Below are 14,735 nucleotides of genomic sequence, written 5' to 3' on the forward strand. Positions count from 1 at the left end.
GAGGCTGGCTGTGGGAGTGCACTGACCACCATCGGGCAGCTCCTGCATTGAGCATCTGCCCCCTGGTGGTCAGCGCACACCATAGTGACTGGTCGACCAGTCATTCAGTCATTCAGTGGCTTAGGCTTTTATATATATGGATAGATGTCTGTTGATGTAAAACACAGAGACTGTGGGATGACTTGTTAACATAAGCCCACCTTTCCTCTGTTCCCATCTCTGAGACGGTGTGCACAGATGGAGAAATGCCTTCACTGAGATGCTTCGGGCCAGGCACCTCATCTCAGTGAGGCCTTCACAATTGCCCAGCACCCGCTCCTCCTCTCAGGCTGGCTCCTCAGCCCGTACTTCCCAGAGCAGCTGTTCAAGCCCACTCCCTCTCCCCACGCTCCCTCTCCCCAAGCTCCCTCCTCTGGCTCTGCCCCTTTGTCCCTAGGAGATGGCCTTGTTTTCTCTTTCTCAAGAACTCTGGGGCCACTGGGTGTGATCCCTCAGTATGCCACCTCCCATCCATCTCTAGATTTATTTTCTCCAATCTTTTTTCCTCTTCCCTTTGAATCTTCTTTTTGTCCATAGCCAACCCCATGTCCTGGGAAAGGTGGACAGAGATGACATTGGGCCCCTGGGCTGGGTCACTCACTCACTGAGTTCCAGAGGTTTCCCGTCACCCCAGACCTGTTCTTAAGGTAACCAATAGGCCTGGTTTGCCGGGGACTAAGAGCTTTCATGAGACTCTCAGTGCTATAACTAGAGGAGTCCAGGCAAACGGGGTCGGCTAGTTATCTTACCCGAGTTGGCAAAATAGGAAACCACTGAGGGCCAGACTTTAGGGCAAAAGCAGAGAAAAGGCTGTCTAGGGTCTCAGACTTGTTCTGCTATTTAGGTAGGAGAGCTAACATTTGCCCGATGGCATGGGACCTGACCTCAGAGAGCGAGCTCTGGCACATATGAGTCCTGTGTCAGCAGAGGAACCTCCAACATACTTCTCCCTCTCAGTGAATGCATTCTGGGATGCAAACAGGGCAAAATGGTGTCATGAGAGGAAAATCCCTGAATTCACATAAGTTACTTAGAAATGCAATTCATTCACAAACTGCTCATCATAATAACGAATTACTCAAAGCATATCTCGCAGCTGACATGACAGGTGTGTTGTGATGACTAAGGACTGCTGGTGGGTGGTGTTTATCAAGTGAAAGGGTAAGAAAACACAGGTGACAAAAAAGAAAGGCAGGTGATTTTCAGGGACCGGGAGGTGAGGAAGATTCTGGAGCTGAGAATGAGGCAGGGACGGGTGGGAAGGAAGCCAGGCAAGGAGGCCTCCAGCACTGGGCCAGCACTGCAGGGGCAAAAGCACAGTTATTTTACGACAAGGGATTTAGGGCTCAGAGGAGATTTCCTGTCACTTTTTCTTTTTCTGGGTTTCTCAAAATCAGAAGCTAGTTTTCTGCACGTCTGCCAGGCTTGATACTGTTTTTATGTTAGATAATGTTCCTTTTACACATTCCTTTTGAATTTATCAAAGGTTCTTATTAATAAGCCCCCTCTATCTCAGTGAGCTGCATTTAAAACATATAATTTCAGAGAGAAAGGGAAAGAGAGACAGAAACATCAATTATGAGAGAGAATCATCGATCGGTTGCCTCCTGCTCGCCCCACTGAGGATCAGGCCATAATCTGGACATGTGCCCTGACTGGAAATCAGACTGTGACCTCTTGGTTGATAGGTCCATGCTCAACCATTGAGCCACCCCGGCCGGCCAGCTGGCTTCTGGGAGGATTTGGAGTGGCCCCCGCTCCCATGCTCCCTCCATCCCAGGCCCTGCTGATGGGCTCCCCACCGGACCCGCCTCACCTTTGGGCATTCCTTGAAAGGCTCGCTGTAGAGGCTGCGTATTCTTCTGCGCTCCATAAACTTATTGTCAGCTGGTGTTGGCTTGTTGGCTTCCCCCTTGAACTGGGCACTGTAGCTGGTCTCATGAGCCATCTTATCATCCGGGGGCTTGTACTGGAGCCTCGCCTTTATTGGCTTCACAGGCTTGATGTCCGTCCACGCTCTGAACTCATTCCTGGGAACCAAAGAAAGCACAAGCGCGATGAGCCCTCATCTGCCAGAAGCAGAGCCCTCACACAGGGCTGCAGGCTCGGCCAGCTCAGCGTGAGTCCTTGGGATACTGGCTGGACGGTGGCTGAAGAGGTAACTCCACTCTGTCCTCGCGGGCAAGTGTGAGGTTTCCTCCGCCAAGCTAATGCAGGTTTTGGCAACAGCAACCGTGCCTGAGAGAAGGGCTCAGGCTCCCAGCTCCCACTGAGTGATGAGGCACAGGCAATTCTAACCTCTGAATTCTAGCCTTATTTTCCCAATATTCAAGATGGGGCTGAAAAAACTCAGTCCATCCCGTCACTCATGGATTCAACATACACAGGTGGGGCAAAGGTGTACAAACAGCTGTTTGTACGGAAAATAATACAATCATTAATAAATACACAAATACGCTCCATTTCTTGTACTCACACCTGTATGCCTATGGTTGCCCTGCCCTTTATAACTGGATGTCTGCTTTGCGTGACGTTTAAGGATTATAAAAGTTAAATGCAATCATAGATTCGCATTGTGTTAAACCACGTGCCTGGTAATTGTGGTCAGTTGACAAACGCCAGTTCCCTTCTCCAAGTTGTCATGACGAAGACCCTTTGCTATGCAGAATCCCTAAGGATAATTCCCGCCTTTGATAGCAGAGGGCTTGCTTCGTAGAGAGCTAGAACTTAAACAGTCGGAATCACTTCAGAGGACAACCCTTATGAAATGAGTAAATGCTCATAGAACCTTAAGTAGCACACGTGGGACGTGTGTTGGGATATGTACGTGTAGGGAGTCCGTGTGCTTGGCTGTGAATGGCTCTTGGTCCTCACCCTAAATGACCCCATCTGCTGCTTTTTCGGAGCCAGTGTGTCGGTTATTTTGTTCACAGCAGCTTCTCTTGTGGTTTCCAATGAGCTGATTCTGATCTGTGACAGGACTGGAGATGAGATGGTCCACAACTTTTAAAAATACGGTAAACTAGGCCTGGCCAAGTGTGGCCAGGGTTGGAGTGACGTCCTCTAAACCAGAAGGTCTCAGGTTCGGTTCCGGTCAGGCCACATAGCTAGGTTGTGGGTCTGATCAGCGGTCAAGGCACGTATGGGAGGCAACTCTCACATATCTTTCTCTCTTTCTCTTTCTCTCCCCCCAACCCCCGCCTCCCTTTCTAAAAATCCTCGGTGAGGATTTTAAACAAAACAACACATGGCAAATATAAACAGATGCAGCTGTGGCTGGAATGAAGGCCACAGGGTCCACCCTACTGGTGCGTGGGATTTGGCGCTCTGTGCCCTCAAGGTCTTGTCGGGCCTGTTCCCACGTGGGGCCCTGAGACGCTGTGTGTGGGAAAGGACGAGTCAGTGTAGGAACATCTGTGGGGTTGGTTCTTCCAGTGCCTTCTTCCACCCCAGGGACAACGCCCTCCTCCAGCGCCCGGAGCTCAGTGCCATGAACAGGAGGCCGTGGGGAATGGCAAACAGAGTTTAGCCGTGGTGGAGACACCCGGGGTCTAGCCCTAGCACTGCCTCTCACTAGGCCTCTCCCCTCACTGAGCCTTCGTTTCCCCATTTGTTAAATAAAAGAATCACACCAGACAACGTCCTCATACTGTCCTTCTAGCTCCGAGGCTCCCTGAGTCAGGGAAGCTGGTTTGGTAACTCTGAGCCACTTTTGGTCATTTGACCTCCTTAGGGAAACTGGTTCATCTCTGATGAGAGAATATGGTTTCTTAAGAGACGTTTCCCAAGCTTCAGACTCGCCTTCCCAGTACAGCTTGGACATCCACCTAAATGCTCTATCAACAGGTCAAACTCAACATCCCTAAGACCTAATTGTGTTGTCCTTCCTGCCAAATCGTCCTCTCTCATGAACTCCCTCACGGCTCCGTTTCACCCCTTCACTCACAAAATGATTTACTGAGCGCTTCAGGTCTGTCTGGCAGGGTGCTGAGCTCTTAGGAGCGGAAAATGAGTCAGAGCAGACCCTGGGCTCAGGATGTGAGAGGCAGAGGGCTCTGATGTTACTCCAAGACAATACAGTGAGAGCCACGAGGAGGAGGGAGTGAGAAGCACAGAGGAGAAGCTCCTATGCCAGCTCTAGAGTCTGGGGTGGGGGTGGGGTTCTGGAGTGGAGTTAGACAGGCTGACAGGGAGAGGCCAGGGGAGGGAGGAGCAGCAGGTTCCAGGCAAGAGGCTCCGAGAGGCACAGCCCACTGCGGGAACCTGCAGGCAGCTGGGTGGCCGGGCTGAAGCTTGTGGGGAAGGGCTCAGGGAGCTGGACAGATCATGAAGGTGTGTAGCAGCCATGCTAGGGGGATTCTATGGACTGTAACCAAGAGTTGCCAAATGATTCCAAGCCAAGGATGAGTGTGGCCAGATTGGCTTTGGGGAAGGGAACTTTGCAGCAGTATGAATGGTGGACAGGAGAGGGGTGGTGAGGCAGGAGGACAGGCTTGGGATTGTGCAGAGAGTCAGAAGGAAGGTGGAGGCCTGAACCAGGATGGTGGCAGCGGGACATGGGCAGGACTTGGAAACGGCTGGAAGGGAGCTGGCCAGAGGAGGAGGGAGCAGGTGCCAGGAGGAGTGACCAGAAGAATCTGGGCATTTTGGTCCTGTGGGCAGAGGTGCTACTGATTGCCACTGTGACGGGGGAAACTGGGAGGAGAAAGAAAGGAATTTAGGATGGAATTGAGACCCTCCTGATTGTTAAAGGCAGCCATTCACTCTGGCATCAAGTTACTCTCTGATCCTTCTTCTCTTCTCCTCCTTTCTTCTCCACTTTCCATGGATTCAACCAGTTACGAAGACCTGACTTCTGAACCATTTTGGCTCTATACACAGGTTTCGGCCTGGGCCTGGTGACCCCCTCGGGCTCTGGTCACCATTAGCCTCCCAAGGCCCCACACCTCCTTCCTCCCCCTCCTCAGGACCAAAGTCCTGCTTCTTAGACGAGGCCCGAATACTTGGCCTAAAACTTGCAGTAGCCAAACCACTAACAACCTGGCTCCCGGATGTATAATGGGAGCAACGTGAATCCTCTGCTCCTACCCCAGCCTGCTCCCAGCATTAGGACTGACATGGGCATACGCTGGCCGTGAGCACTGATTCTGAGCCATCTATCCCCGGCCAGCCCTGCAGCTTCCTGTGTCTCTGCGGTGGCCTCCGTGCGCTGGCCAACGCCTCACGGTGAACGTGTTCCATGGGCCGCGTCCTCCCGGGAAAAGCGTGGTAACCCCTGATCCTGAACATCTGGGCACGTCATCTCCCCATGAGACTATGCTAGTAAGTCCCACAATAAGTTCACTTCATTATGACAAACTGCTAGGTTTAAACCCAAGTTCTGTTCCTTAGAATTGTCTCTGAACTTTTCACAGCACCTTTCCCAGCCATAAGTAACAACTAGTCGTGTGTCTTAAAAACAGAATTAGCTACTATTCATGAATCGCCTTTAAGAAGTTGGTGGGTTGGGTTTTTGGTTTGTTTTTGCGTATTCTCTTGGTGCTTGTAACAACTTTGGAAGAAGGCGGTATTATATCCCTTTTATAAAAGAGTAATGAGAGAGTGTGTGTGTGTGTAACCATGGCTCAGAGAGGTTAAGTGCCTTGCATAAGGCCACAGAGCTGGCAAGCAGCAGAGCTGAAATCTGAGCCCTTCCCACTGCCGCCCGCTCCCTCTGCCCTCGCTGCAGGTGCCTGGGCAGGGTCTGGCCTGCTGTCTGCAATCCGTGGAGGCTTCGTATGACCCAGACTGGACTCGATGACCTCTGAGCTCCTGCAGCTGTGAGAAGCCCCGCCCACAGCAGTGGAGGCCACGCTCTGAGGCCCGTCACACCGGGTGCCTCTTGCCACAAGTTCACGGTCCCCTGTAGCCATGAACTTGCCTTTCCGTGACAAGATTTCAGCTTGATCATTCACTTACTCTTTAACTCGTTCATTCATGAGTTAATTCATTAATTCACGCGGCATTTGCCCAACACCGGCCGCTGGTGTGGCATGTGAGCCACAGGAAGGAGTAAGCCGCGGTGGAGGTGTCTATGGTTCAGGGAGTCAGAATCTGTCCATGTGTGACCCTAGCAAACTGGACAGAGGTGAGACTGTCAGAGGGAAAGAGAAGAGGGCCTTTAATTCTGGAGGGAGGACGTGGGGAAGGGGGCGCTGGAGCAGTTGGTGAGCGTAACCGACACTTGCCCAGCACCTACTTGAAGCTCCTGGCAGCTCCGTGGCAGCTTTGGCTCCCGTGGCAACCACAATGGGTGCACACCACAGGGAAGCTCTGGGCACACGGGGAGAGCCCGCATCTGCAGGCTCTGCCCTGGCATCCCAGGGGTGCTCCACATGCCACAGCTTCTCCTGTGTCATGATGTGGGGGCGTCAGGGACAGGATGATCTCCAGCTGCATTGCCAAACGCCCACCGTCCCTTCCGCAGTGGGTCCCTGGGTGGAGCCCTGCCAGGAGGCCTGACACAGGACGTAGCTCCTGCACAGTATGCTCCCTGCGGGGGCAGAGGAGGGCTCTGTACGACGATGTCCCTCTGTGGGAGGGCGAACTGCACACAGAAGCCCCTCTACCACTATGTTCCCGTCTGGGGCTCCATGACTCCTCTGGTGGCCCATCTGTGCTGGAAAAATCTATCAGAGAAGCCCGGGCCGGTCTCCGGCCTCCTCCCCCAGGAGTGGCAGAGCCAGGCCCACCTCCCGGAGGCCAGGTGGGCAAGGTGCTCCTGGCTGCTCCCCGGAGACCTTTACACAGCTGCGCAGTCACGTTCAGAGCAGCTGCTCAGGCAGGATTTTAGGATCTTGCTGATCAGGCAAAGTCTTTAAAGGAGACAACTCATACATACTCTGCCTTCATCTTCTACGGCCCAGTCCCTCAGCCCCATCTCACCTGGGCCCTCCCTACTCCCTCCCCCCAACCTTTGGCTGCGGCATCAGGACCCTGGCGTGGGGACCCTGGTCCCAATCTCCTCACTCTGGCTGCTCCGGCACAGGCTGCGGGAGAAGCCTTCCTCCCGCTCGCTCTGCTGTGAGCTCGCCGCTCCCGACCACAGCACCCCGACAAAGCCCCGTTCCCTAAGGACCAAGGCCAGCCTGAGGTCCCTTTCAGCTCCCATCGGCGATGTGTGACTTGGCCCCGAATGACCTTCCCAGCCTATTTCTTTCCCCTCCTCCGTCATCCATTCGCATCGGCATTCAGGGAGCACGCCCTGTGTGCCAGCACCGTGCCGGGCCCTCTAAGTGCATCCTCTTCTGCTGCCCTCACCACGACCCTGCGCCGATTTTGCCAGCGACAGCACCGCGCTGCCCTTCCCCAAACACAGCCTGAACTTTCCTGCCCCTGAGTGTTTGCCCACGCTGCTCCCGTTCCTGGCACGCTCCCCCTCCGCACTCCCAGCTACTGAAACACGGCATGGCCGCCCGTGCGAGTGCCAGGCTCAGGTGCTCTCCCTCCTAGGGCGCCTTCCCCAGCAAGCCGCCGAACCAAGCTTGTCCTCTGTTTTCACGTCTGTAGCACTGGCCATGCTTTACCTCAGGCCACCTGGGTAGGTTCTTCCCTTCACGGCTGCAGTCAGGAGTGTCCTTTTGCGTCTGTGTAATCCTCACCAGGCCGAGGACGGGAATTCAGAATGCAGCCTCCCCTCACCCATGCGAATAGCTAAGCAGGAAGTTCCTGGGCTGCCCCCCGCCAGGGAGGGCCATAAAGGCTGCTACACAAGCATCTCATGGCATCTGACATCTCTGTGCCTTTCTACACTATGTGTTCACATTCTCCTCACATTCTCCCCCCTTAGGTGGAACTCAATCCCCCCTCCCCCCTTTAGATGTGATTGGACTCGCTTCCAGCAAACAGAGCATGTGAGAGTGATGGCGCGCAACGTCCGAGACAGGGCCAGAAAAGGCCTTGCAGCCTCCTCCTTGCTCTCTCTCGGGCCCCTCACTGTGGGGACAGCACGCCTCCATGCTCACGGGTCACTGAAGCAGCGCCCATGGAGCAGTCCCCACCGTAAGGAGCAGAGTGGGCCATCTCCGAGTGGATCCTCTGTCCCAGACAAGCACTCAGATGACCTTATCTGAGCTGGAACCACCCAGCCTAGCCAGTCCTGGGTTTCTGACCTTCAGACACAGCATAAATAATAATAAATGTTCATTGGCTTACGCTGCTGAGTTTTGGAATAATTTGTTACACAGACCCCAATCGGGAATTATTTTTCCCCACAAAAAAAAAAAAAAAAAAAAAAAAAAGGGTTTAAAACACCCAGGCTTCATTCAGCGAGGCAGAAGCGCCGGAGTGAGCAGAGCACAGGAAGTTCAAGTTCCCAGCAGAGCTGTGGCATCAAGTTCACAGAGCGAGCGGGTCATGCTCTGGTCATCAGAAACTGAGGGCGAACGTTTTGCAGCCTTCCCCAGAAGGCAGAAGAGCCTCCTGTGCAGCAAAGCTGGTAAAAACGCACCTGCCTTGAGGCCAGGTCATAAGCAGAAACGAGGAGAGACAGGCCCTCATCGGGGAAAGGAAGTCTCAGGACAAGTGCAGGCGGAGGTTAAACAGCGAGCAGAGGCACAGAGCCAGCGTCAGAGCAGAGAGGGCTGTTCACCAGCAAGAGCACACGCTGTGGAATGAGAGGAACCTGGCTGGATCCCGGCTCGAACCCCTGGGCCGCTCCCTACTTGCTCTGAACTCAGCGAGCTCACGTAGAAAAGACTGCCACAGGCCTCCGAAGAAGACTGGATGTTTTCATATCAGAATTAATAAAGTCCACCGTGGATAACTGTATAATGATGTACCTGGCTTTCCTCACAGAGTTGTATGTTCAAGAACGATTACTGAATATCTCCTACGTTCCGGCCGCAGGGGTTAGAGACTCAGTGTGAACAGGCCGGTGCAGCTCCTGCGGCCGCTGACCTTGTGAGTAGGTGGGGCCATCTAAGCAATTACACCAACAATCAAATCACCGGTCCAGCCACTGTCGTCTATATGGCCACCGCAGTCAACAGTCTGTGTCCAGAGTGGGCAAAGTATGGGCATCCGCTTCTAAGGCCAGGGTTATTTCTGAATGTAATTCACATTAGACTTGAACAAAATAGCGTTCGATGAATGCTGATTAATCGAATCTCCAATACCGAGTGTCCACCATACACCGATGCTCGCTTCTTAAGGCCTCATCCCATTAAAGCACATTTCCTCACAGTGATCCAAGGGGGGAAGGGGTTATGGAAAGAGCAATTATAAAGGGAGAGACTGAGACAGGAGAGAGCCTGTGATTGATGAAGCCGGTCTCAGGAGAGGAGGAGGGGAGGCATCAGGAGAGAGGCTTCGGCCTTGGGAAGAAAGCGTAGTAAGGAAGAGAATGGAGGCTGGTCTTTCATTTCTAATTTTAAAAATCCCGACATTTACAAGAAACAATGAAACTGAATTATACAAGAAAGAATATATACGCGTGTTCATTGGTGCACATCACCTCTTAACAAAAATGGAGACTTAGAATGATGGATCACTGCCAGCTATAGTCATGCAAATTCCGTTTCTCTTCCCTATAAGCCCCAGATTTATTTCTTATGCATCTTAGTCCTTGGGAAATAAAATTCTTTCCCCATCCTCTTTATAGCAACATTTTCAATATTCCTTAACTGCTTTATGAAGAAAGAAAAAACTGTGCATTAGGATTTTAATGGCCTAAAATCTCCCTACAGATTTTTGTAGGCAATTTATGTTACCATGGAAACATATTCAGGCTCTGTTAAAAAAAATCGTGCCTACATTGGATATAGCCACGTGTCCCCCCGGAAGGAAGCGGGCTCCTTCACGGATGCTAACGGAGGCAGTCCCAAAGGCTGGGGGTGGCCGGGCTGTTGTCAGGAGTTGGCTACAGGAAGTGGGGTCTTAAAAAGGAAAGAACACCCCTGAGCCTGGAGCATCGCCTGGGGTTGAGTGTAAGTTGCTTCCTCCTTGCAGCGATGACTGGACCCAGAGAGGAGCTTTAAAATCTGATCTGTTCACATGCATATGCTTGAACGCATCTTTCAGCTTCTTTTGTGTGAAAGGGAGAAAAGGGAATCTTACAGAGAATGCTAACCATGTGGGATAGCTCTTCTTATCCATTAATACCCCATAATCAATAAAACCACGGTTGATGATTTTGTAAAATAAGACAAACACACATCTGGGCAAACGCTATCTATCTGTAAAGGAAGGTTCGAGGCTAATCTAATGTGACTAGAGAATGAGTGTGAAAGAACCCTCCCCTCTCCTTGCACGGGAAGATGGATGTGGGTGACAGGTGGCAGTGACAGCTGCCAGGACGCGGTCCCTTTATTAGGAAAACAGCTCCTTCTGCAGAGGTCCTTCATAGGCTGCATGCGGCTCGCAGGCCCCCCCGTGCCCCTGAGAAACAGCACCTCCTGAGAAAGCCCATGTGCACAATGTGGGTAGAATTATGAGGACAATTAGTTAAAAATGGAATCTGCTCAAAGTAGGAGTCAATTTGATTCTACACACATTATTTTAGGTTGCAGTGTTTACGAGACACTATGCCTGGAACTGCAAGGAAGAAAAAGGGTGCAAAATAAGAAACCTAGAGCTGGCAGAGGTGGAGGGTCAGAGTGGGGGAGCGTGGTGATGAAAGTCAGTCCATATATAAATATGCCTCAAGTAGGAACAAATAAGAGCTAGATGACAGGTTATAAGAAAATTGTAATCACGGTCTTCTCCTTTTGCCCCATCCCCATGTCCTCATTATTATCTTGGTGATTAGTCACGGGAATGCCTTTTCCCACACTCGGGTGGTTGTGCCACAAGACCACAGAGTGACCTGGTGGAGGTGGAGGGGAGGCACTCTGCTGGTCTGTTGGGTCCCCAAGGAGCTGTGCCCATTACTTGCGGAAAGATGGTTCCTAAGACAGGAAATGGAAACCCTGAGAGTGAGCTCTGAAAGGTGGGAGGAAGCGCTACCCCCTTCCAGGGGTAAACCTGGAATTCTGGAAGCACACTCTTGTGAGATGGCCTGTAAATGGTGCCAAGGACCATGTACAATACATCTCGTGAAGGGCTCAATTAAGTCGGTTTTCACATTCCATGTTCTGTGCACTAGGTACTATATATATCCTTTTAATAAATAAAACTGGTGCTGCAAAAAGCATCTTGAGACCCATGCTAAGTTACTCTTTTAAATGAAGCTCAATTATAAGGGAATACTAGGAACAACTTGATATCCTAAGTTTGACAATATAGATGAAATGGACAAATTCTCAGAAAGATGGAAATTACAAAACTGACTCAGAAGAAATAGAAGTCTGAATGAATGTATATTAAGAAAAGAAATTGAATGAGTAATTTAAAATCTTTACATAAATAAAATTCAGTCCCAGATGGTTTCACTGGTGAATTCTATCAAACATTAAGGAAAAAAAATAAATAAATACCAATTCTAACCATCTCTTTTTTAAAATAAAGGAAGAGACAATACTTCCCAAGTCATTTTAAGATGGGCAATATCATGTATCACCCAGGTATCAATCCAGTGAAAGACATTAAAAGAAAACTACAGGTCAATATTCCTTATGAATATACAATAGATATTAAAACACTTAATTATCCTTGAGCAGTAAATCAAATCCAGCAACACATAAAAAGATTAAGCACCATGAACAAGTGAGGTTTATCCCAGTAACGCAAGTTTTAAAATCCAAAATCAATTAATGTAATATACCATTTCATAGAATAAAGAGCAGAAACCATATGATCACCATAATTGACACTTAAAAACATTTGACAAAATCTAACAACTTCCCATGGTTAAAAAACTCAGCAAGCTAGGAATAGAGGGGAACTTCCTCAACCTAATAGACAACATCTATTGATACAAAAATCCTACAACTACCATCACACTCAATGGTAAAAGACTAAACACTTTCCTCTCAAGATCAGGAGAAAGGCAAGGATGTCTGCTCTCATCACCTCCATTCCACATTGTACTGGAGATCATAACTAACATAATAAAACAATAAAAAGAAATTAAAGGTATACAGATTAGAAAAGAAGTAATAAAAATATCATTATTTGCATATAACATAACCTCCAATTTCAGAAAATCCTCAGGAACCTACAAAAAGTACTAGAGCAAGTGAGTGAGTTAGCAAGGCTGCTAGAATCAATATACAAACGTTAATTATCTTTTTCTAGATTAGTAACAAACTTCGGGAAAATGAAAACATTTAAAAATCCACTCACAATAGCATCAGAAAGAATGGAATACTTGGGAAAATATTTAACAAAAGAAGTGCAAGTCTGTACACTAAAAACTACATAACACTGCTGAAAGAAATGAAATATCTAAATAAATAAAGACATACATCACGTTCAAAAATTTGAAGATTTACCGTATTTTTCGGACCATAAGACGCTCCGGACCATAAGACGCACCAGTTTTTAGAGAAGGAAAATGAAGAAAAAAAGATTCTGAAACAAATAGTGTCCTAAAATATTTTATGTGCATTAAAACCCAACATCACAGTCATAAACACATGTAATCAACCCTGTAAAGTAAACAGCAGCATTTAGAACCATTTTAGAGCCGGGCAAGCACACAGAGACCACACAGAGCCGGGCAAGTAAAAAAACTTTTTTTTTAAAGTATATGTGTAGGCTATATTTGGACCATAAGACGCAGGGACTTTCCCCCCACACTTCTGGGGGGAAAAAAGTGCGTCTTATGGTCTGAAAAATATGGTAATATTAAGATGGCAGTTCTAGAAATTGGTCTATAAATTCAAAGCAATCTTTACCAAAATTCCAGGGCTTTCCATAGAAAATGACAAGCCGATCTTAAAAAATTGCCAAAACAATTTTGAGAAAGAAAAAAAAAATTTCTAAAGATTTACACTACCTGATTTCAAAACTTATTATACACCTCTAAAGTATGTTATTGGCATACAGATAGACATACAACTCCATGAGCAAAATAGAGTTCAGAATAGATCTTTGCATACAGTAGTGTGTTGGAACTGGTTTATACTGGCTCACAGAGCTGATTGTTAAATTTTCAGTAGCTTGAAATCAGCCATGTGAAAGCATTCATATTAGGAAAGTGGACTACAGATTAGGGTCCTCTTGTTTCCAGAGAGCCCATTGTTAAACATTTACCATCATATCACACTGCTCACATATATGGTTGACTTATTTTTGACAAAAGTGCTAAGTTAATTAATTCAATGGGGATAAGGATCATTGTTTCAACAAATGGTGCTGGGGAAACTGTATAGCCATAGGAAAAGAGAATGAATCTCAACCAGGAGCATACAACATACACACAAAAATTAGTCATATGCCAATTAACAACAGGATATATTCTCATTAGGCAATTTCATCATTCTTCAAACATCATAGAGTGTACTTACTCAAACCTAGATGATATAGCTACCATATGATTACATGTGCTATACTTTTATAGGACTGGCAGCAAAGTAAGTTTGTTTACACCAGCATCATCACAAACTCATGAGTAATGTATTGTGTTACAACATTACCATAGCTACAATGTTACTTGGCGATAGGAATCTTTCAGCTTCCCTATAATCTTATGGGACTATCATCATATATGACATCTATTATTAATGAATCATCATTATGCAGTGTGTGACAGTAATTAGACATAGACTGTAAACCTAAACATAAACCCTGAAACCAGACAACTTTTAAAAGAAGACATAAAAGAAAACCTTTGTGACCCTGGAGTAGGCAGATTTCTTAGATATGGCACAAAAAACAAAAACAGTGGGGGGGAAAATTTCAAGTTCATTAATATTAAACATTTTTACTCCTCAGAATATACCACTAATACAAGGAAAACACAACCCATAGTCTGATAGAAAATATTTGCAAAGCATATCTATATCTATAAAAGGCTAATACGTATGCTAAGTGTCCAACCATCTTACCGGTTGCTATGATGCACACTGACCACCAGGGGGCAGACACTCAACATAGGTGCTGCCTTGATGTGCACTGGCCATTTACAGAGTAAAGGTACTGCAGACCTGGCATCCACAAAGCAATACTCAGCTTTCCCCAAGTGAGACACAGGCCCAACCACCACCCCAGAGTGACAGCCACCAAATTGAAGCCAACACTACCAAGACCCCATAGTGCAAAATGCAGCTCCACATCCCAGCCCAGCCCAGAAACGGTTGCTGTGGGTGCCAGGTAATGACATCACGTAGCAATACACGGCTTCCTCTTCCTAGCAACTAGTCTCCTTGGAGTTTCTTCAGTCCAGGAACATGAACTTGCTTTATAGCTAGGTGGAAACATTTTACACTGTAACCAAACATCTGAAGCATTTTCCCAGGCCTCATCTCATTTGATCCTCACAGAAGTCCTTAAGTAGATAGATAGAAAACCCTGTGGAATCCTATTTTCTTTTCATTAGCCAGAAAACAGATATTTAGAAAGCTTAGAAACTTGACTCGACTGAAAAGAATAAGAAATTGTGGACCTTGAAAATGATTTCAAGTTTTCTCATGAACAGAATATAGTCAAACATTGCTGCAGTGAAATATTTTACACTTTGTTCTCCTTGCATGATCTACAATAATAATCTGCTTCATGTTGATATTTACTGCTCTGTTGCTGACAATTACCTGAAAGAGAAGTTGGGTTGCTTCACT

General features: G+C 48.0%; 1 protein-coding gene across 2 annotated transcripts in view; it reads right to left on the bottom strand.

Annotated features, from left to right (window-relative positions):
* The window catches only part of MAP6 (microtubule associated protein 6), a 72,625-nt gene that overhangs the window by 20,949 nt on the left and 36,941 nt on the right, over window positions 1-14,735 (bottom strand). For both annotated transcript variants that reach the window (XM_045577664.1, XM_036427368.2), the window contains exon 2: window positions 1,856-2,069. In XM_045577664.1, coding sequence (XP_045433620.1) covers window positions 1,856-2,069 — 214 coding nt within the window. The remainder of the gene's footprint in view (window positions 1-1,855; window positions 2,070-14,735) is intronic.

Source organism: Pipistrellus kuhlii, unplaced genomic scaffold, assembly GCF_014108245.1.
Source record: "Pipistrellus kuhlii isolate mPipKuh1 unplaced genomic scaffold, mPipKuh1.p scaffold_m20_p_9, whole genome shotgun sequence".
In the NCBI taxonomy this organism is placed as follows: Eukaryota; Metazoa; Chordata; class Mammalia; order Chiroptera; family Vespertilionidae; genus Pipistrellus; species Pipistrellus kuhlii.